Raw genomic sequence first — 24,700 nt, forward strand, 5'->3', positions numbered from 1 at the left:
TAAAGCCTAGCTCATTGGCTATCTAGCTAGCTTTGCTCGACCCCGATTGGTGCTTATTTGACAAAGTTAGAGTTGATCAAGTGAAGAACGCCTGTGGCATCGGCGTGCCATGAAGGCGTTGCTCTCTGACCAAATTTGGTGTCCTATAAAATATACTACACCCCTAATGATATAGTGAAGTCTGGTTACGGATACATATGAATGTGATTTGACTGGTTGAAACAATGTTTAGGGTTGGATTTTCACAGATTCCTTTCTATGCAAATTGAACGAGTGGAAATACAAAATAGATTGTGCATGCTATATGGACCTTTTTTAGGATATGAAAAAAGGATTTTATCTAACAAAACGACACTGGAACCCTTTGGATGATAAATCAGAGTAATATTTAATAATGTAAGTTCACATTTCATCTTCAGAGGTGAATTGATCAAACCTATCGTGGTGAAAACAGTGTTGTTGTTAGGAGCTCTCCTCAAACAGTAGCATGGCATTTTTCGGCAGTAATAGCTATTGTAAATTGGACAGTGCAGTTACATTAACAATAATTTAAGCTTTCAGCCGATATAAGACACTTATATGTACCAACATTTGTTGTTTCTCTAAAATCTGTGATCGTGATAAGGAGCTGCATGATTTACAACTGTCCCGTTGACGGGACACCGATCCCTAAGAAGTTTTAAAGAACTTTTACATTAATAAATTCAGCATATTTCACAAACTTCAGTAAATGTCCTTACTAACAGGCTGAAATACCGTAATGTCAGACAGGTTAAACTCTAGTTGAAATAACGACGTCAATATAGACAACTTGAAATAACATACAAACAATGTACTCTAACACATTTACAAGCCATGGTTCTCAAAGTTTATGGAACCATAGTGTATCAAAGACACAGCAACATCCAACAATCACATTACACTGGCTTTACATCCATTCAAGAATCAACCCCGCTAGCTCCTAATAAGTAGAAGGATGGGAATGAATCTCTGTAACATCTTACATATGTGTGAATTGTCATTTTTTATTGTGTTGGCTAAAGCATTGTACAGCAAATAAAATGCACAAAATAAATAATACTTCTGGTGAGGAGCACCATAGCTTACGACAGACCTGGAGTGGAGTTCCTCTTTAAGGGCAATCTGCGTATGGAAATATAACACACATTTAATAGGTACATTTTTTAGGTATGGTGTGAATAAGGCAATGGTAAAGAAATGCATTCATTTCAGGGAAACTGAAAATGGGAATCCAATTTGAGGATATAAGAGAGGATAAGTTTCAATCTTTAGCCTCAAAATTGACCCCACCTTCAGCTGATTCCCAGAAGGACCTCCCAAAGTGGCTTCATTCAGATTGGTTGAGCAAACCATTGTAAAGAAATGCTTGTTAACCTCTGTGATGAGTGATGCTTTTGATATGAAAGTGTCCATCAAAGCCTGAGCTGGTTGTTTCAGGAACAGTGTGAAAATAGATGATGCTACTGTGTGGGAAGGTATGTTATTTTCGGTCACCCCAGGAGATCGCAGTGGCCAACATCCTCTCTGTAACAATAAGCCAATGTGGCACATTAATCCCCCAACAGTCAGAACAGTCCCCTCCCCCAACACTGTGGTTTATGGTTGAGAGGCTGCTTGCTCTGCCTTTCTACCTGACAAAAAACAAGAGTATGCTGACATTTCTCTCCCCACAGTTTCATTTACAAGAAGAGTAACTGAAACAGGTTTGAGGACATCTGCATGGAACAGTGTTAACAGTACAGCAAACCCACGTCTCCTTGGCTATACGCAGACGGATCAACCCTGGATAACCACCTGTTTGGACACTTTACACACTAACTCTCTCAGGGGGTTGTTGAGGTGATGGAGGCAAAGGAACACTGGTTCCTGCCAGGGTTTCTGGTTCTTGCTATGGTAATAGCTCAAGGTACTATTATATTTCTCTCTACTCAGCGGATTTCAGTGGCTCTTGGCTCAGCATCAGTTCTTTTCAGCTTATCTCTGTAGTGATACCCTTGTCATACTGCCAAAACCATAAGAGAACGCTAAAATGCATTTACTGTGATCAATGTGTGACATTGCGGAAGCTTTTGGTTAGCTTGTGACAGCGCTGCTACTGTAAATGATCTGTACAGAACTACAGATGAAATATGTGTAGAATTTATTTCACACTGATAGTTACAATTATATTTCTATCTCATTTTTGAAATACTCATTTGGGGATGCTTATGCAAAGTAACATCTAATGTGATATAATGATTAATAGCATATTCCACTCATAATATACAGTGCCCTCCATCATTTTTGGACAGTGAAGCATTTTTTCTTCTTTTGGGTCTTTACTTCAAAAGTTTGGATTTGAAATCAAACAATGACTGAGGTTAAAGTGCAGTCAGCCAGCTTTAATTTGAGGGTATTTTCATCCATATCGTGTGAACCGTTAAGAAATGACAGAACTTTTTGTACATAGTCTGACTCTACAAACCTGTTGGATGCATTTGCTGTTTGTTTTGGTTGTGTTTCAGATCATTTTTACCATTCATTTCTATTGAGGGTCTATGTCCAAAAAGTTCTGTAATTTCTAAACGGTTCACACAATATCAATCAAAATACCCTCAAATTAAAGCTGACAATCTGCACTTTAACCTCAGTCATTGTATAATTTCAAATACAAAGTGCTGAAATACAGACCCCAAAATAACAAAACATGCTTGACTGTCCCAATAATTACGGAAGGGATATTCAGTTTAACTCGACCCTCTTTGGATGAGAGCAAATAAGTTGAAGACATACTACTGAAAAGGACAGCAACTCATAATTTCTCTCTTCATTTAAACAGTATTTTTACATTTCTTAATAAAGGGACAACTAGTAAATATCGTTCTAGTCATCAATGCTACAAGAAAACTGAAAAAGCTACCACCTATACATGTGAATGGACGAAGTCTGGGTCTATGCAAAATGCCACCTATGAGCTTTTTTACAAGTAAGTTAGCTATGCATGTTTGTACACTTTCCATAAGTCACACAGACAGAGACCTCAAACTCAGCGTGTTATTAGTATGCCTCCATGAACCTGGCAGGATCCAGTTTGCTATTACAGTGCATTCGGAAATATTCAGACCCCTTGACTTTTTCCACATTTTGTTACGTTACAGCCTTATTCGAAAATGTATTAAATCATGTTTGTCCACACCAATCTACACACAATACCCTATGATGACAAAGTGATCTAAAAAAAAAAAAATGTTATCAAATTTATAAACATTTAAAACAGAAACCTTATTTACATAAGTAATTATGTCCTCCTCCCAGAGCGCTAAGAACCTTGGCGTGATCCTGGACAACACCCTGTCGTTCTCAACTAACATCAAGGCGGTGGCCCGTTCCTGTAGGTTCATGCTCTACAACATCCGCAGAGTACGACCCTGCCTCACACAGGAAGCGGCGCAGGTCCTAATCCAGGCACTTGTCATCTCCCGTCTGGATTACTGCAACTCGCTGTTGGCTGGGCTCCCTGCCTGTGCCATTAAACCCCTACAACTCATCCAGAACGCCGCAGCCCGTCTAGTGTTCAACCTTCCCAAGTTCTCTCACGTCACCCCGCTCCTCCGCTCTCTCCACTGGCTTCCAGTTGAAGCTCGCATCCGCTACAAGACCATGGTGCTTGCCTACGGAGCTGTGAGGGGAACGGCACCTCAGTACCTCCAGGCTCTGATCAGGCCCTACACCCAAATAAGGGCACTGCGTTCATCCACCTCTGGCCTGCTCGCCTCCCTACCACTGAGGAAGTACAGTTCCCGCTCAGCCCAGTCAAAACTGTTCGCTGCTCTGGCTCCCCAATGGTGGAACAAACTCCCTCACGACGCCAGGACAGCGGAGTCAATCACCACCTTCCGGAGACACCTGAAACCCCACCTCTTTAAGGAATACCTAGGATAGGATAAAGTAATCCTTCTCACCCCCCCCTTAAAATATTTAGATGCACTATTGTAAAGTGGCTGTTCCACTGGATGTCATAAGGTGAATGCACCAATTTGTAAGTCGCTCTGGATAAGAGCGTCTGCTAAATGACTTAAATGTAATGTAATGTAATTAAGACCCTTTGCTATGAGACTTGAAATTGAGCTCAGGTGCATCCTGTTTTCATTGATCATCCTTGAGATGTTTCTACAACTTGGAGTCCACCTATGGTAAACCTGTCTATATAAAGGTCCCACAGTTGATAGTGCATGTCAGAGCAAAAACCAAGCCATGAGGTCGAAGGAATTCTCCATACAGGATTTTGTGGCCTCCATCATTATTAAATGGAAGAAGTTTGGAACCACCAAGAATCTTCCTAGAGCTGGCCGCCCGGCAAAACTGAATATTTGGGGAGAAGAGTCTTAGTCAGGGAGTTGACCAAGAACCCAATGGTCAATCGAACAGAGCTCCAGAGTTCCTCTGTGGAGATGGGAACCTTCCAGAAGAACAACTCTGCAGCACTCTACTAATCAGGCCTTTATGGTAGAGTGGCCAGGCTGAAGCCACTTCTCAGTAAAAGGCACATGACTGCTTACTTGGAGTATGCCAAAAGGCACCTAAAGGTCTCTCAGACCATGAGAAACAAGATTCTCTGGTCTGATGAAACCAAGAATGAACTCTTTGACCTGAATGCAAAGTGTCAAGTCTGGAGGAAACATAGCACCATCCCCATGGTGAAGCATGTTGGTGGCAGCATCATGCTGTGGGGATGTTTTTCAGCGGCAGGGACTGGGAGACTAGTTAGGATTGAGGAAAAGATTAACGGAGAGATCCTTGATGAAAACCTGCTCATGACCTCAGACTAGGGTGAAGGTTCACCTTCCAACAGGACAACAACCCTAAGCATACAGCTAAGACAACGTAGGAGTGGCTTTGGGACAAGTCTCTGAATGTCCTTGAGTGGCCCAGCCAGAGCCAGGACTTGAACATCTCTAGAGATACCTGAACATAGCTGTGAAGCGACACTCTCCATCCAACCTGACAGAGTTTGAGAGTATCTGCAGTGAAGAATGGGATAAACTCCCTAAATACAGTTGTGCCAAGCTTGTAGCATCATACCCAAGAAGATTTGATGCTGTAATCGCTGCCAAAGGTGCTCCAACAAAGTAGTGATATTTTTGTTTTTTATTTATACATTTCTAAAAACCTGTTTTTGCTTTGTCATTATGGGGTGTTGTGCATAGATTGATGAAATATAACAATTTAATCCATTTTAGAATAAGGCTGAAGTGTAACAACGTGGAAAAGGTCTAGGGGTCTGAATACTTTCCGAATGCACTGTATGTCAGAGACCTCTGACTTAGTTACTTCATGCTATAACAAGTGTTGTGAAATGTGAGTGTGTGTGCACGTTATGTGGACTGGTAGATAAAGCAAGGCTGACAGTGTGAAGACAGTTAATCCTCAAGCACAAAGCACAATAAACTGTAGTATATCCCCAATCAATAAACTATTCATCCTTTTCTGTTTCTGAAATGCATATATTCTTATTTGACCCTGCTGGTCATCTATGAATGTTTGAACATCTTGGCCATGTACTGTTATAATCTCCACCCAGCACAGCCAGAAGAGGACTGGCCACTCCTCAGAGCCTGGTTTCTTCCTAGGTTCCTGCCATTCTAGGGATTTTTTCCTACCTACCGTGCTTCTACATCTGCATTGCTTGCTGTTTGGGGTTTTAGGCCAGGTTTCTGTATAGCACTTTGAAATCGGCTAATGTAAAAAAAGGCTTTATTAATATATTTGATTGATTTGATATCTGTTTAGTGTGTGTGTACCAAATGTTGCTGTCATCCTTAATGTTTTCAGGCGCTCCAATTCTACGGAAAATAAAAAATCATTGGGCAAAAATCAGCAGAGCTATATCTTTGTGAATGACGATAAAGTGCTCGAAAAAGTGCCCGTGGATCTATGGGTGGTTGCTTATATGGGCAACTGGAGCTGCCAGTCACTCAGTATCTCTGTTCGACTGAATGAAAGTGGTAAAAAAAAACTTTTTTTATTCACAAGATTCTGTTTTTCTATGTAAAATACAGGCTAAGTAATACAAAATGCAGACAGTCAAAACATTAAACTCAAAACACATCTTCCAGATAGCCTTGGGTGCCTGATTGACTTTCCTACCCGCCATGTCTTTCCAGTAGGCCTATGTGATCTGTCCTGTTTCATCTGGTCCTTTTAATTGCACTATTGATTGATGCCCTTGATTTTATGATTTGATGTACTGCACTAGATTCTATGTAGGCCCACTTTTAATGTAAGATGTCATTAAGTGTCCTGAAAGGCATCTTCCAAATAAAAAGTACTATTATTATTAAGAATCCACAAAGGACTTCACATGAATAACCATGGTATGATTTTCATCCCAAGAGTCATATTGTAATCCTTGTTAAGATATATAACGTTTTGTTATTTCCCTGCAGTTAAGTATGAAGCGCCCCAAAATATGTCTATGTCAAGATCCTCAAGTAATCTTACCCTCAGCTGGGTTAACAAGGAAGGTAATAAAGGCCATGCACCAAAGTGAACATTTTCCAAGATTCAAGAGTTTATAAGATATCAGATGAGATGTGTTACATTTCAAGTAACACCAGAGAAAAGAGGCTGTGAGTCAAATAAAAATGTAGTTGTAAAAAATAAATAATAATTCTTAAAGGACACGTTTGTCACAGAAGTGAAAAATCACATGCCAGAAGATGTTGTATTAGAGGTCAAGTTCAGAAGATTAGAGAAAACCTCCGGGATATGGGTAAGATCTCTTCTTTTCCTTGCAACAATGCTTCCATTCATTGTTTTCTTATTTTCTGATGATTAGTATTTTTGCCTTAATTCATTTTACATTTTCTCTGTTGGTCTAGAACACAACTGAAACAGAAGTCAAACAAGGTGAACTACTTTAAGTTTCACTAAGCTCTTTTGAGAAATAAGCAGCCCTTTCTGGCATATCCGAAATGCAGTAGAGCGACAACGCATTGTAATGTTCGTTTGGGTCTGAATCAAATTCAGCCTGAGTGTTCGAAACAGTGCAAAACTATCACTAGAGTGAGACTGTAAACCTGTGTTTGTCTGTACAGCCATGGTCACTATGGAGAATCTCCAGAACCAATACATGTACCAACTGCAGGTCAGACAAAAGTCCAAGCATGTCAAACGTCCCCTGTGGAGCGACTGGACTCCAATCTTGGACGTTCCCACTGGTGAGCAATGGATATTTCACTGTAACACTCGCTGCAGCCGCCTACAGTCCAACTCATCAGGTTTAAGTGCAATACTATTTGAAATCAGTCAATTCTGTTCTTACATATATAGATAGGCCTACTATAGTAGATGATGATTAGAAATAATGTCCGGTTCTTCAATTCATGAATTTCATTTTAATCTTCTATATTGTCTGAATTTTGAATTGACTGACTCTGCCCCAAGATAGAGACATTTTCCTGGCTTACCATTTCTGGTTGTAACTGTAATTTTGTTGCAGAAATCCAAAATCCCACAGAGGTTAAGTGGACAGTGGAGGATTTTAACAATGGTACCCGACTCCTCAATCTGACTTGGGGTGTAAGTTACAGAAAGTTACACAGCGTTGAAAATTAAACAACATTCTAGAACCTGCTGATTACGATTAGGCTCAAATTGTGTTTTAAACAGCTGCATAACTTAATTTGTACCCGTGTCTTCCAGACACCACCTTATCCAGTCTCTGTGGGACAGGTGAATTACAACCTCTCTCTCCATATTTGGCCTTGCCAACTAAAGCGAAAGAACCACACCAATATCACTACCACTGAGTTGAGTGTTTATGTGACTTACTCTGCTGTCAGTGGTTACATTTTTGCCTTTAATAAGGTGGGAAAGTCATCGCAGACACATATCCTTGTCCCAGCAAAACATCTTACATATCCCAGGAAGTGTAAGTATGTGTGTGTGTGTGTGTGTGTGTGTGTGTGTGTGTGTGTGTGTGTGTGTGTGTGTGTGTGTGTGTGTGTGTGTGTGTGTGTGTGTGTGTGTGTGTGTGTGTGTGTGTGTGTGTGTGTGTGTGTGTGTGTGTGTGTGTGTGTGTGTGTGTGTGTGTGTGTGTGTGTGTGTGTGTGTGTGTTCTTTGCTTAATTTATTTCTACACAATGATGTTCATTCCTTAAATCAACATTTTGTTATTTCATTTCCAATCAGCTTGGCCTGATGACAAACTCATCCCACACAATTATACCCCTCGCCTTAAAAATTCCTGTCTGGAATGGTACAAGCTAACAGACGGAGAAACACAACCAGCCAAAGTGAATATATCAAAAATTATGAATGGAACAGTGGAGGAAACACTCAAATCTATCAGACAAAGTAAGGGGGAACATCACGAAAAGTCTATATTTCTTAAGAATAAGAAATGTCTGTGTTCGTCTTACTGTGATAGACCAAGATATACAGTATCTCTCTTGAACTGAAGATAATGTCTGGTTTTGATTTTTAGAGATGGACGACTATGTACGTTACTTTTACCTCATTCACAAACAAACTGATGGAAAGCCACAAACAACAGAAATGCGTCTCATGTACAAAAAAGAGGGTGGTAAGCAAAGTTCATATAAAAAAAAATCTGACTGTCACAGCAATGCTAGATGATGTAGATCTTTACTACAAAATACTGTATACAGTATTTAACAGGAATATCTTTTTTCAGCAGCTAGTAAGGCACCTGAGAATTTCACTGTTAATGTAGTAACCAACTCTGCAGTGCTGCATTGGAAACCTATACCTGTGCAAGACCAGCAAGGCTTCCTTACACACTACGAAGTCTGCTACACAAGAAGCCAAAATAATGGGGCCCACATTGAAATAAAAAGTAAAGTTATCCTCCTAACTAGATGAGTTAATGCTCTGTGGTGAACATGTGTAATTGTGTAATTAATTAATTAAAATAGTATTTACAGCACCAGTCAAAAGTTTGGACATATCTACTCATTCAAGGTTCTCTTTATTTTTACTATTTTCTACATTGTAGAATAATAGTGAAAGACATCAAAACTATGAAATAACACACATGGAATCATGTAGTAAACAAAAGTTAAACAATTAAAAATATATGTTGTATTTTAGATTATGTAAATTAGCCACCCTGTGTCTTGACAGTTTTGCACTCTCTTGGCATTCTCTCAACCAGCTTCACTTGGAATGCTTTTCCAACGCTCTTGAAGGAGTTCCCACATATACTGAGCAATTGTTGACTGCTTTTCCTTCACTCTGTGGTCCAACTCATCCCAAACCATCTCAATTGGGTTGAGGTTTGGTGATTGTGGAGGCCAGGTCATCTGATGCAGAACTCCATCACTCTCCTTCTTTGTCAAACAACTCTTACACAGCTTGTAGGTGTGTTGGGTCATTGTCCTGTTGAAAAATAAATGATAGTCCCACTAAGTGTAAATCAGATGGGATGGCGTATCGCTGCAGACTGCTGTGGTAGCCATGCTGGTTAAGTGTGCCTTGAATTATAAATACATCACTGACAGTGTCACCAGCAAAGCACCCCCACACCATCACACCTCCTCCTCCATGCTTCACGGTGGGAACCACACATGCGGAGGTCCGTTCACCTACTCTGCGTCTCACAAAGACACGACGGTTGGAAGCAAAAATCTCAAATTTAGATTCATCAGACCAAAGGACAGATTTCCACCGGTCTAATGTCTATGGCTCGTGTTCCTTGGCCCAAGCAAGTCCCTTCTTCTTCTTATTGGTGTCCTTTAAAAGTGGTTTATTTGCAACAATTCAACCATGAAGGCCTGATTCACACAGTCTCCTCTGAACAGTTGATGTTGAGATGTGTCTGCTACTTGAACTCTGTGAAACATTTATTTGGGCTGCAATCTGAGGTGCAGTTAACTCTAATGAACTTATCCTCTGCAGCAGAGGTAACTCTGGGTCTTCCTTTCCTGTGACGGTCCTCATGAGAGCCAGTTTCATCATAGCGCATGTTGGTTTTTGCGACTGCACTTGAAGAAACGTTCAAACTTCTTGACATTTTCCTAATTGACTCACCTTCATGTCTTAAAATAATGATGGACTGTCATGTATCTTTTCTTATTTGACCTGTTCTTGTCATAATATAGATTTGGTCTTTTACTAAATAGGGCTATCTTCTGTATACCAACACTACTTTGTCACAACACAACTGATTGTCTCAAACGCATAAAGAAAGAAAGAAAGTCCACAAATTAACTTTTAACAAGGCACACCTGTTAATTGAAATGCATTTGTGCGGACTACCTCATGAAGCTGGTTGAAAGAATGCCAAGAGTGTGCAAAGCTGTCATCAAAGCAAAGGGTGGCTCCTTTGAATAATCTCAAATATAAAATATATTTTGATTTGTATAACACTTTTGGTTACTACATGATTCCATATGTGTTATTTCATAGTTGATGTCTTCACTATTATTCTACAATGTAGAAAATAGTAAAAAAAATAAAAACCCTTGAATGTGTAGGTGTGTCCAAACTTTTGACTTATAAATATTAATATCACATTTCTGTCTCTTATCAGAGTGTCACAACATTTCAGCATCAAAAACAGAGTACCTTATTCAAAACCTGACACCTGAGTCCGAATACAATATCTATCTTGCTGGAGCAACAGCTGCAGGCTCAGGACGAAATATATCTATCCATATCTTGACAAAGCCTCAACACAAGTCCATTACTGGTATGAATCAAGAAGATAGGAATTATTTTTAATGGCACAGACTATACTAGACCAGAGAACAATCAAACCATTCAAACTATTTTGAAATAGAGAGTACATACATTCCTGTTATGATTATATTTTATTTCAGTCGTGATTTTTACTATTCAAATGATTGACATGTGGATGCTGCCTGAATTATGTGTTCATACAGATTCAAGATGCTTAACACTAACAACTCACCAACATAAAATAATAAAATGATCTTCTTTATCTTCTCCAATAAGGCTGGAAGATAACTGGCAAAATTGTTTTAATTGCAATATTAATAACAATATGCTTATTTATCATCAAGAGGTGAGCTGATATATATATATTTTTACAACACATCTTCAGGACTAGCAAGAAAACCTGGTCTACCCGGGATGAATATTTTTCATTTTATAAAAACATCAACAAGATTTCACACATAATACTAAACAGCATCTTTACCTTTATTCTAATTCTCAGACATAAAAGCAAGATCTTCCCACCAATACCACGTCCTATGGTCGCAGAGTCCAAGAACTATCGAGCGACTACTCAGGTAAGATCCAATTAACAATTTACATATGTAGGATTGTGTTCTTACTTTTCTGTGCAGAACTCCACATTTTCCATAAATATAAAAAAGGTTGGACTGTGCTAGTGTCAGAATATATGCATCACATTATTGATACAAAACATCATTTAAAGTAGACACTTATCACATGACATGCTCTGTTCTTTTACATAAAATCTAAAATGATAGAGTAATGCTATAGCCACGATTGATGCAAAAGGTAGTGCAATGACTCGAGCCCTGTCAGACTGTAACCATAAAAGGTAGGGTTAGTGACTACAGCCATAGAGGTGCTTATGTCTATGTGAATTGGTGGGAGGAAAGCACCTGCTGAGCAAACAAAACACAATCTGAGGAGAAACTGCCTTCTGCACTCAGTCGCCACAAACTTTCCATGCATTCAACAAACAATATTGCACCACAAAATGTATTTAACAGCTGGTATAGAAACGAATGTGAATGAGGTAAACTTTCTTACATTTAAATAATGCCTAACTGGTGAGTTATACTTGTAAAGCGTAACTAACTTGAACCTTTGTCCAAGGCATGTACTGATACTGTTATCATTGAGACATTTGCCTGACTGTTCGAGTCCCTTCGAACCTGTGTAGCCAGAGTTCTGGTGAACTTGGGGCATCTCAAGTCAGGATTTGGTCTTGAATTGGAATGACTTGGTCTCAACAGGACATGTATGAGATTAAGGAAGAGGTGCATGAGCTGCAGCTACATGACAAGAGCAGCCAAGATCCCAACCCTGAGGAAGCCACTCTCCTGGAGGTGTGTGAAGACGAGAACGAGAAGAGCCTTGGAGACTCCAGCACACCAGATGGAGTCAGTGACCCACTGACCTCTGATTTTAAGGGCCAGGTGTTAAGTTTAGAAACCGCCGATCCAAACCAAGGAGAGATTGACTGTGAAGTCACCATGCTGATGTATAGGAACGGTCTGGTCTTTGATATGAAGGCAGACTCCACCGAGGATGTCGGGACGCCACTGTAGACATCACTGGCGGTAGCACTTACTTAAAGACTGTAATTAAAATGCATTATGGTGCATTATAAGACTTGTCATAACTTAAGCATGCAAGACCCCCTTAACATGGTGTATTGTAGTTTCCTATTGATCCTGAGTAAATAACAGCCATTTTGAGTCAGTTGAGAAACATGACATAATATAATTACGCAATAAGGCCCGAGGGGATGTGGTATATGGCCAATACCATGGCTAAGAGCTGTTCTTAGGCATAACACAGCACCCTTAGCCATGGTACATTGGCCATATACCATAAATGTCATGTTTTGTCATTAATTATCATGTCTTGTCCCTGTGCTTCCCCTTCTATTCGTTTCCCTCTGCTGGTCTTATTAGGTTCTTTCCCTCTTTCTATCCCTCTCTCTCCCCCTCCCTCTCTCACTCTCTCGCTCTCTCTTCTCTCTATCGTTCCGTTACTGCTCCCAGCTGTTCCTATTCCCCTAATCATCATTTAGTCTTCCCACACCTGTTCCCGATCCTTTTCCCTGATTAGAGTCCCTATTTCTCTCCTTGTTTTCCGTACCTGCCCTGTCGGATCCTCATCTATAATTCACCGTGCTGTGTCTATGTTTTGCCCTGTCGTGTCGTGTTTCCCTCAGATGCTGCGTGGTGAGCAGGTGTCTGAGTCTGCTAGGTTCAAGTGCCTTCCCGAGGCAACCTGCAGTTCTCGATCAAGTCTCCAGTCTGTTCTCGTCTTTACGAGTAGTATTATGCTTTTTGTTTTGTAAAGTTTATTACTGGATTAAATACTCTGTTTTCGCCAAGTCGCTTTTGGGTCCTCATTCACCTGCATGACAATAAACCCCTGAGGTGCCTTATTGCTATTATAAACTGGTTACTAAGATAATTAGAACAGTAAACAAGTAATTATGTGTCATACCTGTGGTTTTCAGCCAATCAGCATTCAGGGCTCGAACGACCAGGTTTAACACATTATAAAAGGTTCATACATGTTCATAACAACTTAAAAATAATTATATCTACAGACTTTAAGCAAAGTGTTACCAATACTGCTAGGGCCTGTGACAGTGGCCTGGCTGGGCCGTTTAGCACTTTGCCTGTTCAAATGACCAGGCTAATTCATTGACAGATTATTACTGTAGATATAAATAGTTTGCATTGACGTGAGCGGCTTGAAAAAGTATTTTTGTATATTATTTTATGTTATAGATGTACCTTGTTAGCAATAAGGACTGTGTTGATTTGTGTTGTCTTCTACAATGTAGAAATGCCTTGGAATAGTACTGAATAATAATTACTTTTATCATTATAATGTTATATTTAAAGGCCTTCTATAGTGAGTAAAAGTAAACCTTCTAAAGTGAGCAAGTAAAAATCATACAGGGGTAGTAGACAACAAGTGAAACTGAAGTGTGAACTTCCCTTGTTAGAACTTTTACTCAGTAGGCCAGACAGGAAGTGGTGAGACACAGAACACTGGCCTAAAACCAACCTCTGTATGTACATTACCAGGGTGACAATATTGCTGACTCATTCATGTTTATGGTTGTTAGTGTTTCATCTCAACCTACTTAGGCAATGGAAAATAAAATGTTTCTGATGACGGTGTTCACCTTCCAAAAAAAATATTTGTATTTTCTTTAAGGCGTGAATTCGGAATTCAGAAAATGACATGTGTCTCAGAATGAATAGGTGTCTTAAAAGAACATCCAAATAGCATATTTAATCTTGTAGACCTGTGTATTTAACAACACATCAGATGAAGATGATAGTGTGTATATACACACACTATCTATTGTGGGACAGATTCTGGTCAGATTTGGGTTACTATTGTGAACCACAAACATGGTACATTGAATCATAATGGGATCTAACCACAATGTTCACAGAAGTTAAAGCAAAAAGCATCACAATCATTAATGTTATGACAACGCGTAATATATTTGAACTACTGGTATATTCATTGCCACTAAAGGGACCCATAGTATTAACAAATTGCAAACTTGAACCACAATCAGATCAGAAATTATTTTGAAATAAATGTTTACTGGGTATTGATTGTGGATGTCTGGATGTGTTCAGATGGACATAGTTGTGTGGTGAACAAAATGTAACAAAATTCTGTTAATTCACTTTTTTCAGGCTTGATAGCAACCTGTCCACATACACAGTGCCTATCAAGTTAAAGTTTATTTTGTCACATGTACAGTAGTGAAATGCACAACTTGCACGCCCTACCCAACAGTGCAGTATTCAATACAAAAAAGGACAGGATAGGTAATAATCAAATATATAAAAACCACGAGAAAAAAGAGAGGAAGCCATATACAGGGTCAGTGTGCAGGGATACTGGAGTATTGAGGTAGATGTAAATATGTAGGCAGCCATTAGGAGAAAGTGACTGGTAACAGCATTAATAATAATAACAATAGTAAACAGCATAGCAGCAGCATAAGTGGTGAGTGGGTGCCTGCGTGGTGGTGAGAGTGTCTATGTAAGTGTGAGTGTGTGGGTGAATGTGTCTACGTGAGTGTGTGGGCGAGTGTCTATGTAAGTGTGAGTGTGTGGGTAAGTGTCTATGTAAGTGTGTCTACATGAGTGTGTGGGCGAGTGTCTATGTAAGTGTGTCTACATGAGTGTGTGGGCGAGTGTCTATGTAAGTGTGAGTGTGTGGGTAAGTGTCTATGTAAGTGTGTCTACATGAGTGTGTGGGCGAGTGTCTATGTAAGTGTGAGTGTGTGGGTAAGTGTCTATGTAAGTGTGTCTACATGAGTGTGTGGGCGAGTGTCTATGTAAGTATGTCTACATGAGTGTGTGGGCGAGTGTCTATGTAAGTGTGAATGTGTGGGTGAGTGTGTCTACGTGAGTGAGTGTGTGGGTAAGTGTCTATGTAAGTATGTCTACATGAGTGTGTGGGCGAGTGTCTATGTAAGTGTGAGTGTGTGGGTGAATGTGTCTACGTGAGTGTGTGGTTGAGTGTCTATGTAAGTGTGAGTGTGTGGGTAAGTGTCTATGTAAGTGTGTCTACATGAGTGTGTGGGCGAGTGTCTATGTAAGTGTGTCTACATGAGTGTGTGGGCGAGTGTCTATGTAAGTGTGTCTACATGAGTGTGTGGGCGAGTGTCTATGTAAGTGTGAGTGTGTGGGTAAGTGTCTATGTAAGTGTGTCTACATGAGTGTGTGGGTGAGTGTCTATGTAAGTGTGAGTGTGTGGGTAAGTGTCTATGTAAGTGTGTCTACATGAGTGTGTGGGCGAGTGTCTATGTAAGTGTGAGTGTGTGGGTAAGTGTCTATGTAAGTGTGTCTACATGAGTGTGTGGGCGAGTGTCTATGTAAGTATGTCTACATGAGTGTGTGGGCGAGTGTCTATGTAAGTGTGAATGTGTGGGTGAGTGTGTCTACGTGAGTGAGTGTGTGGGTAAGTGTCTATGCAAGTATGTCTACATGAGTGTGTGGGCGAGTGTCTATGTAAGTGTGAGTGTGTGGGTGAATGTGTCTACGTGAGTGTGTGGGTGAGTGTCTATGTAAGTGTGAGTGTGTGGGTAAGTGTCTATGTAAGTGTGTCTACATGAGTGTGTGGGCGAGTGTCTATGTAAGTGTGTCTACATGAGTGTGTGGGCAAGTGTCTATGTAAGTGTGAGTGTGTGGGTGAGTGTGTCTACGTGAGTATGTGGGTGAGTGTCTATGTAAGTGTGAGTGTGTGGGTGAGTGTGTCTACGTGTGGGTGAGTGTCAGTGTAAGAGTAATAGGTGGATGGATATAAATGTAAACAGGGCTGAAAAGTGACTGGTAGCAGGAATATATAAATACTTATGGTAAAATACCTATGGTATATACTGTATACATGTAAACAGGTGTAATAGTGACCAGTAGCAGGATAAATAGATAGATACTAATGGTCATGGCAATCAATAGTCAATGAACAGCAGTGTAGTGCCAGTAATAAGTCTAATCAATAATCATTTAGTGTTATGACCAGGGGATAGAAACCGTTTGGGTGTCTGTTGGTCTGAGCTTTGATGCACTGGTACAGCCTGCCGGACAGGAGCATGGAGAACAGTCCATGCCTCAGTGGGCTGGAGTCTTTGGCAATTTTTCTGGTCTTTCTCAGACACCCCCTAGCATGTACGTGCTGGATGGCTGTGAGCCCACCCCCTGTGTGACCATCCCCACCACCCTCTGTAGGGCTTTTCGGTTGAAGGCAGTGCAGTTGCCATACCAGACAGATGGTGCAGCTGTAAAAGTTCCTAAGGATCTTAGGGGCCCTGCCAAATCGTTTCAGCCTCCTGAGGGAGAAGGGACACTGCCGTATCATACTAGAATATAAATGTGACAAAGAAAAGAGCCATGTCAGAAGAATGTAACCATTGTCACATCTGCTCCTGCAACGCCCTCTACTGCTCATCCTGTGTCTCCTTGACCTGCCACCACTCCCCCAGTCCCCCTTTCTCTCTCTCTCTCTCTCTCTCTCTCTCTGTGTGTGTGATTGTGTGTGCTGGAGTCAGAGCAGATCCCCACCAGCTGCAACCTGTTCCATAATCAAGACCTCTACAAATACTCAGCACCTGCCACTTCCACACTGCCAGATCGTAATCTCTGCTCAGTCAGTCTACGCTTCTAGCCATTTCTTACTATTCCGATCCTGTTGGGCCTGTTTTCCTTGCCTGACGCTATTTTCCTCTCCGCTACAGTTCCGCCCGCTCTGACTCTGGTCCCTGTCTCCAGTCCCACGTCTCGTCATCCTGCTACTCTGTCCTGGATTCCCCACTCTACTACTCCATTGGATTCCCCTCCGGACCTGCTTACCCTGTTTCAACCCCTCTCGCTTCAGCCTCCGCACCTGGTTTCCAGAAACCCGCCCGAGCTTCCCCTGACCTGCACTCCATCTCCCCTGTGTTTCAATAAATACCTTGGTTACTTCATCCTAGTCTCCTCATCTGAGTCTGCCCTTGAGTTCCACTCTGCGTAACAATCATGTATCATGTGTAGATATTTTAGACAGTGTCAGAATACATGAATACAAAGACTAAACTATTTCACAGAATATTTGCAATGACTGTTCATATGATACCTAATTACAATTTTTCTAATGTACCAGAGTTTGAACACAGAGGACAGGCCTATACACTTGTCAAAATGTATATTCTGTCAAAGCCTTATTTCTTAATGATTTCATCACAATGATCCATCTCATTCAACGATATAGAAAGACAATCTGTTTGCGGAGTGGGCATTCTGAGCCTGTACGATGTCTACCATCAATCACAAAATGAACCAGCATGGAGTTGGAGATCCCAAAAACCATCTGACTTAAGCAACTGGTGAGAACAAGTTATTTGAACAAATGTATTATCATTAATGTTGAAACACATTAAATAATCTTCCCTACTCCCAGGTGGCGCAGTGGTTAAGGGTGCTGTACTGCAGCGCCAGCTGTGCCACCAGACTCTGGATTCGCGCCCAGGCTCTGTCGTAACCGGCCGCGACCGGGAGGTCCGTGGGGCGATGCACAATTGGCCTAGCATCGTCCGGGTTATGGAGGGCTTGGCCGGTAGGGATATCCTTGTCTTATCGCGCACCAGCGACTTCTGTGGCGCGCAGTGCGTGCTAACCAAGGTTGCATTTACATTTTTACATTTACATTTAAGTCATTTAGCAGACGCTCTTATCCAGAGCGACTTACAAATTGGTGCATTCACCTTATGACATCCAGTGGAACAGTCACTTTACAATAGTGCATCTAAATCTTAAAGGGGGGTGAGAGGGATTACTTATCCTATCCTAGGTATTCCTTAAAGAGGTGGGGTTTCAGGTGTCTCCGGAAGGTGGTGATTGACTCCGCTGTCCTGGCGTCGTGAGGGAGTTTGTTCCACCATTGGGGGCCAGAGCAGCGAACAGTTTTGACTGGGCTGAGCGGGAGCTGTACTTCCTCAGTGGTAGGGAGGCGAGCAGGCCAGAGGTGGATGAACGCAGTGCCCTTGTTTGGGTGTAGGGCCTGATCAGAGCCTGGAGGTACTGAGGTGCCGTTCCCCTCACAGCTCCGTAGGCAAGCACCATGGTCTTGTAGCGGATGCGAGCTTCAACTGGAAGCCAGTGGAGAGAACGGAGGAGCGGGGTGACGTGAGAGAACTTGGGAAGGTTGAACACCAGACGGGCTGCGGCGTTCTGGATGAGTTGAAGGGGTTTAATGGCACAGGCAGGGAGCCCAGCCAACAGCGAGTTGCAGTAATCCAGACGGGAGATGACAAGTGCCTGGATTAGGACCTGCGCCGCTTCCTGTGTGAGACAGGGTCGTACTCTGCGGATGTTGTAGAGCATGAACCTACAGGAACGGGCCACTGCCTTGATGTTGGTTGAGAACGACAGGGTGTTGTCCAGGATCACGCCAAGGTTCTTAGCGCCCTGGGAGGAGGACACAATGGAGTTGTCAACCGTGATGGCGAGATCATGGAACGGGCAGTCCTTCCTCGGGAGGAAGAGCAGCTCCGTCTTGCCGAGGTTCAGCTTGAGGTGGTGATCCGTCATCCACACTGATATGTCTGCCAGACATGCAGAGATGCGATTCGCCACCTGGTCATCAGAAGGGGGAAAGGAGAAGATTAGTTGTGTGTCGTCTGCATAGCAATGATAGGAGAGACCATGTGAGGTTATGACAGAGCCAAGTGACTTGGTGTATATGTAAGAGAATAGGAGAGGGCCTAGAACAGAGCCCTGGGGGACACCAGTGGTGAGAGCGCGTGGTGAGGAGACATATTCTCGCCACGCCACCTGGTAGGAGCGACCTGTCAGGTAGGACGCAATCCAAGCGTGGGCCGCGCTGGAGATGCCCAACTCGGAGAAGGTGGAGAGGAGGATCTGATGGTTCACAGTATCGAAGGCAGCCGATAGATCTAGAAGGATGAGAGCAGAGGAGAGAGAGTTAGCTTTAGCAGTGCGGAGCGCCTCCGTGATACAGAGGAGAGCAGTCTCAGTTGAATGACTAGTCTTGAAACCTGACTGATTTGGATCAAGAAGGTCATTCAGAGAGAGATAGCGGGAGAGCTGGCCAAGGACGGCACGTTCAAGAGTTTTGGAGAGAAAAGAAAGAAGGGATACTGGTCTGTAATTGTTGACATCGGAGGGATCGAGTGTAGGTTTTTTCAGAAGGGGTGCAACTCTCGCTCTCTTGAAGACGGAAGGGACGTAGCCAGCGGTCAGGGATGAGTTGATGAGCGAGGTGAGGTAAGGGAGAAGGTCTCCGGAAATGGTCTGGAGAAGAGAGGAGGGGATAGGGTCAAGCGGGCAGGTTGTTGGGCGGCCGGCCGTCACAAGACGCGAGATTTCATCTGGAGAGAGAGGGGAGAAAGAGGTCAGAGCACAGGGTAGGGCAGTGTGAGCAGAACCAGCGGTGTCGTTTGACTTAGCAAACGAGGATCGGATGTCGTCAACCTTCTTTTCAAAATGGTTGACGAAGTCATCTGCAGAGAGGGAGGAGGGGGGTCAGGAGGGAGGAGAAGGTGGCAAAGAGCTTCCTAGGGTTAGAGGCAGATGCTTGGAATTTAGCGTGGTAGAAAGTGGCTTTAGCAGCAGAGACAGAGGAGGAAAATGTAGAGAGGAGGGAGTGAAAGGATGCCAGGTCCGCAGGGAGGCGAGTTTTCCTCCATTTCCGCTCGGCTGCCCGGAGCCCTGTTCTGTGAGCTCGCAATGAGTCATCGAGCCACGGAGCGGGAGGGGAGGACCGAGCCGGCCTGGAGGATAGGGGACATAGAGAGTCAAAGGATGCAGAGAGGGAGGAGAGGAGGGTTGAGGAGGCAGAATCAGGAGATAGGTTGGAGAAGGTTTGAGCGGAGGGAAGAGATGATAGGATGGAAGAGGAGAGAGTAGCGGGGGAGAGAGAGCGAAGGTTGGGACGGCGCGATACCATCCGAGTAGGGGCAGTGTGGGAGGTGTTGGATGAGAGCGAGAGGGAAAAGGATACAAGGTAGTGGTCGGAGACTTGGAGGGGAGTTGCAATGAGGTTAGTGGAAGAACAGCATCTAGTAAAGATGAGGTCGAGCGTATTGCCTGCCTTGTGAGTAGGGGGGAAGGTGAGAGGGTGAGGTCAAAAGAGGAGAGGAGTGGAAAGAAGGAGGCAGAGAGGAAAGAGTCAAAGGTAGACGTGGGGAGGTTAAAGTCGCCCAGAACTGTGAGAGGTGAGCCGTCCTCAGGAAAGGAGCTTATCAAGGCATCAAGCTCATTGATGAACTCTCCGAGGGAACCTGGAGGGCGATAAATGATAAGGATGTTAAGCTTGAAAGGGCTGGTAACTGTGACAGCATGGAATTCAAAGGAGGCGATAGACAGATGGGTAAGGGGAGAAAGAGAGAATGACCACTTGGGAGAGATGAGGATCCCGGTGCCACCACCCCGCTGACCAGAAGCTCTCGGGGTGTGCGAGAACACGTGGGCGGACGAAGAGAGAGCAGTAGGAGTAGCAGTGTTGTCTGTGGTGATCCATGTTTCCGTCAGTGCCAAGAAGTCGAGGGACTGGAGGGAGGCATAGGCTGAGATGAACTCTGCCTTGTTGACCGCAGATTGGCAGTTCCAGAGGCTACCGGAGACCTGGAACTCCACGTGGGTCGTGCGCGCTGGGACCACCAGATTAGGGTGGCCGCGGCCACGCGGTGTGGAGCGTTTGTATGGTCTGTGCAGAGAGGAGAGAACAGGGATAAACAGACACATAGTTGACAGGCTACAGAAGAGGCTACGCTAATGCAAAGGAGATTGGAATGACAAGTGGACTACACGTCTCGAATGTTCAGAAAGTTAAGCTACGTAGCAAGAATCTTATTGACTAAAATGATTAAAATGATACAGTACTGCTGAAGTAGGCTAGCTGGCAGTGGGTGCGTTGTTGACACTACACTAATCAAGTCGTTCCGTTGAGTGTAATAGTTTCTGCAGTGCTGCTATTCGGGGGTTGCCAGGTGCACGGTGTTTTCCTCCAATACATTTGTGCGGCTGGCTTCCGGGTTTGGATGCACGCTGTGTTAAGAAGCAGTGCGGCTTGGTTGGGTTGTGTATCGGAGGACGCATGACTTTCAACCTTCGTCTCTCCTGAGCCCGTACGGGAGGTGTATCGATGAGACAAGATACTAACAATTGGATACCACGAAAAAGGGGTAATTAAAACATTTTTTTAAATAAAAATCTTCTCTATGGTTTTGTCTCTAAGTATTTTGTTTTTTTAACATAGGGCCTGCAGAAATAGTTTTAGAGACACTCATCTTTGGTCAAGGTGCGAAAGAAAGGTGAGGGAGGGGTGATTGAGAAGTGGGAGTGAGGCCTAGGCTACATTGAAACAACAAGAAATGATATGATGCCTACTGTTTTACCTCAACAACTTGGCCTACAACTGCTGCCCATGGGTGGTGCATTCACTTCATGAAAATCATAATTGGGTTTCATACTACATTTCTACCTGATAAACATCAGGAGACCCTATTGATGTATCACTATTGGCATTAGTGATAGTAGGCTTAAGCTGCAATAGGCTGATATTATTACGGTTTTTTTTCAATCATTTCACACTGGGCGCACACTAGTTGAATCAATTTGTTTCCATATAATTTCAATACATTTACGTTGAAACAATGTGGAGTAGACGTTGAAATGACGTCTTTGCCCAGTGGGTTTGGTGCAATTTAGTATGTTGTACATTTCACAACTCTAAGCATGAAAATCTAAACAAATCATCAAAATGGCTAATTTCAAAACTCTAAGCAAATTTTCAATTGAGTACAGCAAATAAATTCACTAAGTCATTGGTTCACTTGTCCACTGCACCAAATCACTACCAATGTGTATACATATTCACTAAGTATCTGCTTTTCAAAATGCAATATTCACTTTACATTTGATATGATTTTCTTGTCATTTGTTAACAATAAGATTAACTATAATTTAATCAAACTGCTCAAAACTGATAACTACTGAACCAAAATTATGTAGTGCTTAGTTAACGTATATAGTTTGATAACTGCTGAACACTGTACATTTCTATATTTTTACCTCAAATGTATCAATTTGACATCAATTTATGTTGGAAGGTAAACCAAACTTGGCTGTAAATAATACATCATCTCTCTCCGTCAGCCAGTGCTCTTCAAGAGTCACTGTAACACTCGCTGCAGCCGCCTACAGTCCAACTCATCAGGTTTAAGTGCAATACTATTTGAAATCAGTCAATTCTGTTCTTACATATATACTGTAGATAGGCCTACTATAGTAGATGATGATTGGAAATAATGTCTGGTTCTTCAATTCATGAATTTCATTTTAATCTTCTATATTGTCTGAATTTTGAATTGACTGACTCTGCCCCAAGATAGAGACATTTTCCTGGCTTACCATTTCTGGTTGTAACTGTAATTTTGTTGCAGAAATCCAAAATCCCACAGAGGTTAAGTGGACAGTGGAGGATTTTAACAATGGTACCCGACTCCTCAATCTGACTTGGGGTGTAAGTTACAGAAAGTTACACAGCGTTGAAAATTAAACAACATTCTAGAACCTGCTGATTACGATTAGGCTCAAATTGTGTTTTAAACAGCTGCATAACTTAATTTGTACCCGTGTCTTCCAGACACCACCTTATCCAGTCTCTGTGGGACAGGTGAATTACAACCTCTCTCTCCATATTTGGCCTTGCCAACTAAAGCGAAAGAACCACACCAATATCACTACCACTGAGTTGAGTGTTTATGTGACTTACTCTGCTGTCAGTGGTTACATTTTTGCCTTTAATAAGGTGGGAAAGTCATCGCAGACACATATCCTTGTCCCAGCAAAACATCTTACATATCCCAGGAAGTATAAGTGTGTGTGTGTGTGTGTGTGTGTGTGTGTGTGTGTGTGTGTGTGTGTGTGTGTGTGTGTGTGTGTGTGTGTGTGTGTGTGTGTGTGTGTGTGTGTGTGTGTGTGTGTGTGTGTGTGTGTGTGTGTGTGTGTGTGTGTGTGTGTGTGTGTGTGTGTGTGTGTTCTTTGCTTAATTTATTTCTACACAATGATGTTCATTCCTTAAATCAACATTTTGTTATTTCATTTCCAATCAGCTTGGCCTGATGACAAACTCATCCCACACAATTATACCCCTCGCCTTAAAAATTCCTGTCTGGAATGGTACAAGCTAACAGACGGAGAAACACAACCAGCCAAAGTGAATATATCAAAAATTATGAATAGAACAGTGGAGGAAACACTCAAATCTATCAGACAAAGTAAGGGGGAACTTCACGAAAAGTATATATTTCTTAAGAATAAGAAATGTCTGTGTTCGTCTTACTGTGATAGACCAAGATATACAATATCTCTCTTGAACTGAAGATAATGTCTGGTTTTGATTTTTAGAGATGGACGTCTATGTACGTTACTTTTACCTCGTTCACAAACAAACTGATGGAAAGCCACAAACAACAGAAATGCATCTCATGTACATGTCATCTCTCTCCGTCAGCCAGTGCTCTTCAAGAGTCGCTAAGGCTGTGTATACACAGGGCAGCCAAATTCAGATTTAAAAAAAAAACTAATTGGTCATTTGACCAATCAGCTCTATTCACATACAATTTTTTTTTAGCGCTGATCTGTTTGGTCAAAAAACGAATTAGTGAAATAAAGGTCAGAAATGTGCAACCATTTTGTAATTGTATTGTAGTGTACAATGCACTGCTGAAATACCTATCCCACTTACCTGAATTTCATTGATACACTAAGCAGAGAGACGGCGATACAGTATCAGTTGACAAGTCACGTAAAAAAAAGTGATCTTGTACAATGTTGCATGGGGCTGAAATGGCATTCAACACATGCTACGTTTTTACAGTTGCCAACTGCTTTACAATACTCCAATGTCTGAGGATTTGTCCTAAGTATTTACTGTATAAGGATAATTCAAATGTAAGACTGACATTTTTCTCAACATGCGCACAACCTGCCATTGGATACAAATTATACAACATTGTGCATGTGTAACGGATGTGAAACGGCTAGCTTAGTTAGCGGTGTGCGCTAAATAGTGTTTCAATCGGTTACGTCACTTGCTCTGAGACCTTGAAGTAGTAGTTCCCCTTGCTCTGCAAGGGCCGCGGTTTTTGTGGAGCGATGGGTAACGATGCTTCAAGGGTGACTGTTGTCGATGTGTGCAGAGGGTCCCTGGTTCACGCCCGGGTATGGGCGAGGGGACGGTTTAAAATTATACTGTTACACATGTCAAGTTATAGTCCAAAACTATGGAAAAATATATTTACTCTCCTATTTATTATATTCATCACTCCGAAAACAACAGTTTTGAAATGTGTATCTTGTATTTTTATATTGGATTACATGGTAGTGAAAATGACTAAATTGTGAGTCTATCATTATCTGATGTATTGGTGACAAAACAAAATGTTGTCATG

The 24,700-nt window shown here is 42.2% G+C and overlaps 1 protein-coding gene across 2 annotated transcripts; it reads left to right on the plus strand.

Moving 5' to 3' along the window:
* Positions 1–1,669: 1,669 nt before the first annotated feature.
* Positions 1,670–12,672, plus strand: LOC123991465 (interleukin-6 receptor subunit beta-like). Of its 2 annotated transcripts, none has more exons than XM_046293087.1 (16): positions 1,670–1,927; positions 2,863–2,986; positions 5,833–6,005; positions 6,447–6,524; positions 6,696–6,772; positions 6,882–6,909; positions 7,098–7,220; positions 7,502–7,581; positions 7,705–7,933; positions 8,194–8,358; positions 8,489–8,587; positions 8,699–8,860; positions 10,556–10,714; positions 10,981–11,050; positions 11,204–11,279; positions 11,979–12,672. In XM_046293087.1, exons 1-16 carry the CDS (start codon positions 1,864–1,866, stop codon positions 12,291–12,293), a joined length of 2,022 nt encoding a protein of 673 aa, XP_046149043.1. In that variant the 5' UTR covers positions 1,670–1,863; the 3' UTR covers positions 12,294–12,672. The 2 variants fall into 2 exon arrangements, with proteins under 2 accessions (XP_046149043.1, XP_046149048.1); XM_046293092.1 differs by having other exon boundaries at positions 8,702–8,860.
* Positions 12,673–24,700: the final 12,028 nt, after the last annotated feature.

The sequence above is a fragment of the Oncorhynchus gorbuscha genome, linkage group LG02 (genome assembly GCF_021184085.1).
Source record: "Oncorhynchus gorbuscha isolate QuinsamMale2020 ecotype Even-year linkage group LG02, OgorEven_v1.0, whole genome shotgun sequence".
Lineage (NCBI taxonomy): Eukaryota > Metazoa > Chordata > Actinopteri > Salmoniformes > Salmonidae > Oncorhynchus > Oncorhynchus gorbuscha.

Bases quoted from the DNA above. Each gene is read 5' to 3' on its own strand.
- LOC123991465 (XM_046293087.1), top strand. From the start codon at position 1,864: ATGGAGGCAAAGGAACACTGGTTCCTGCCAGGGTTTCTGGTTCTTGCT. The intron at 8,359-8,488 runs GTAAGGGGGAAC...TTTGATTTTTAG, and splicing joins ACTCAAATCTATCAGACAAA to AGATGGACGACTATGTACGT. The intron at 11,280-11,978 runs GTAAGATCCAAT...TGGTCTCAACAG, and splicing joins ACTATCGAGCGACTACTCAG to GACATGTATGAGATTAAGGA.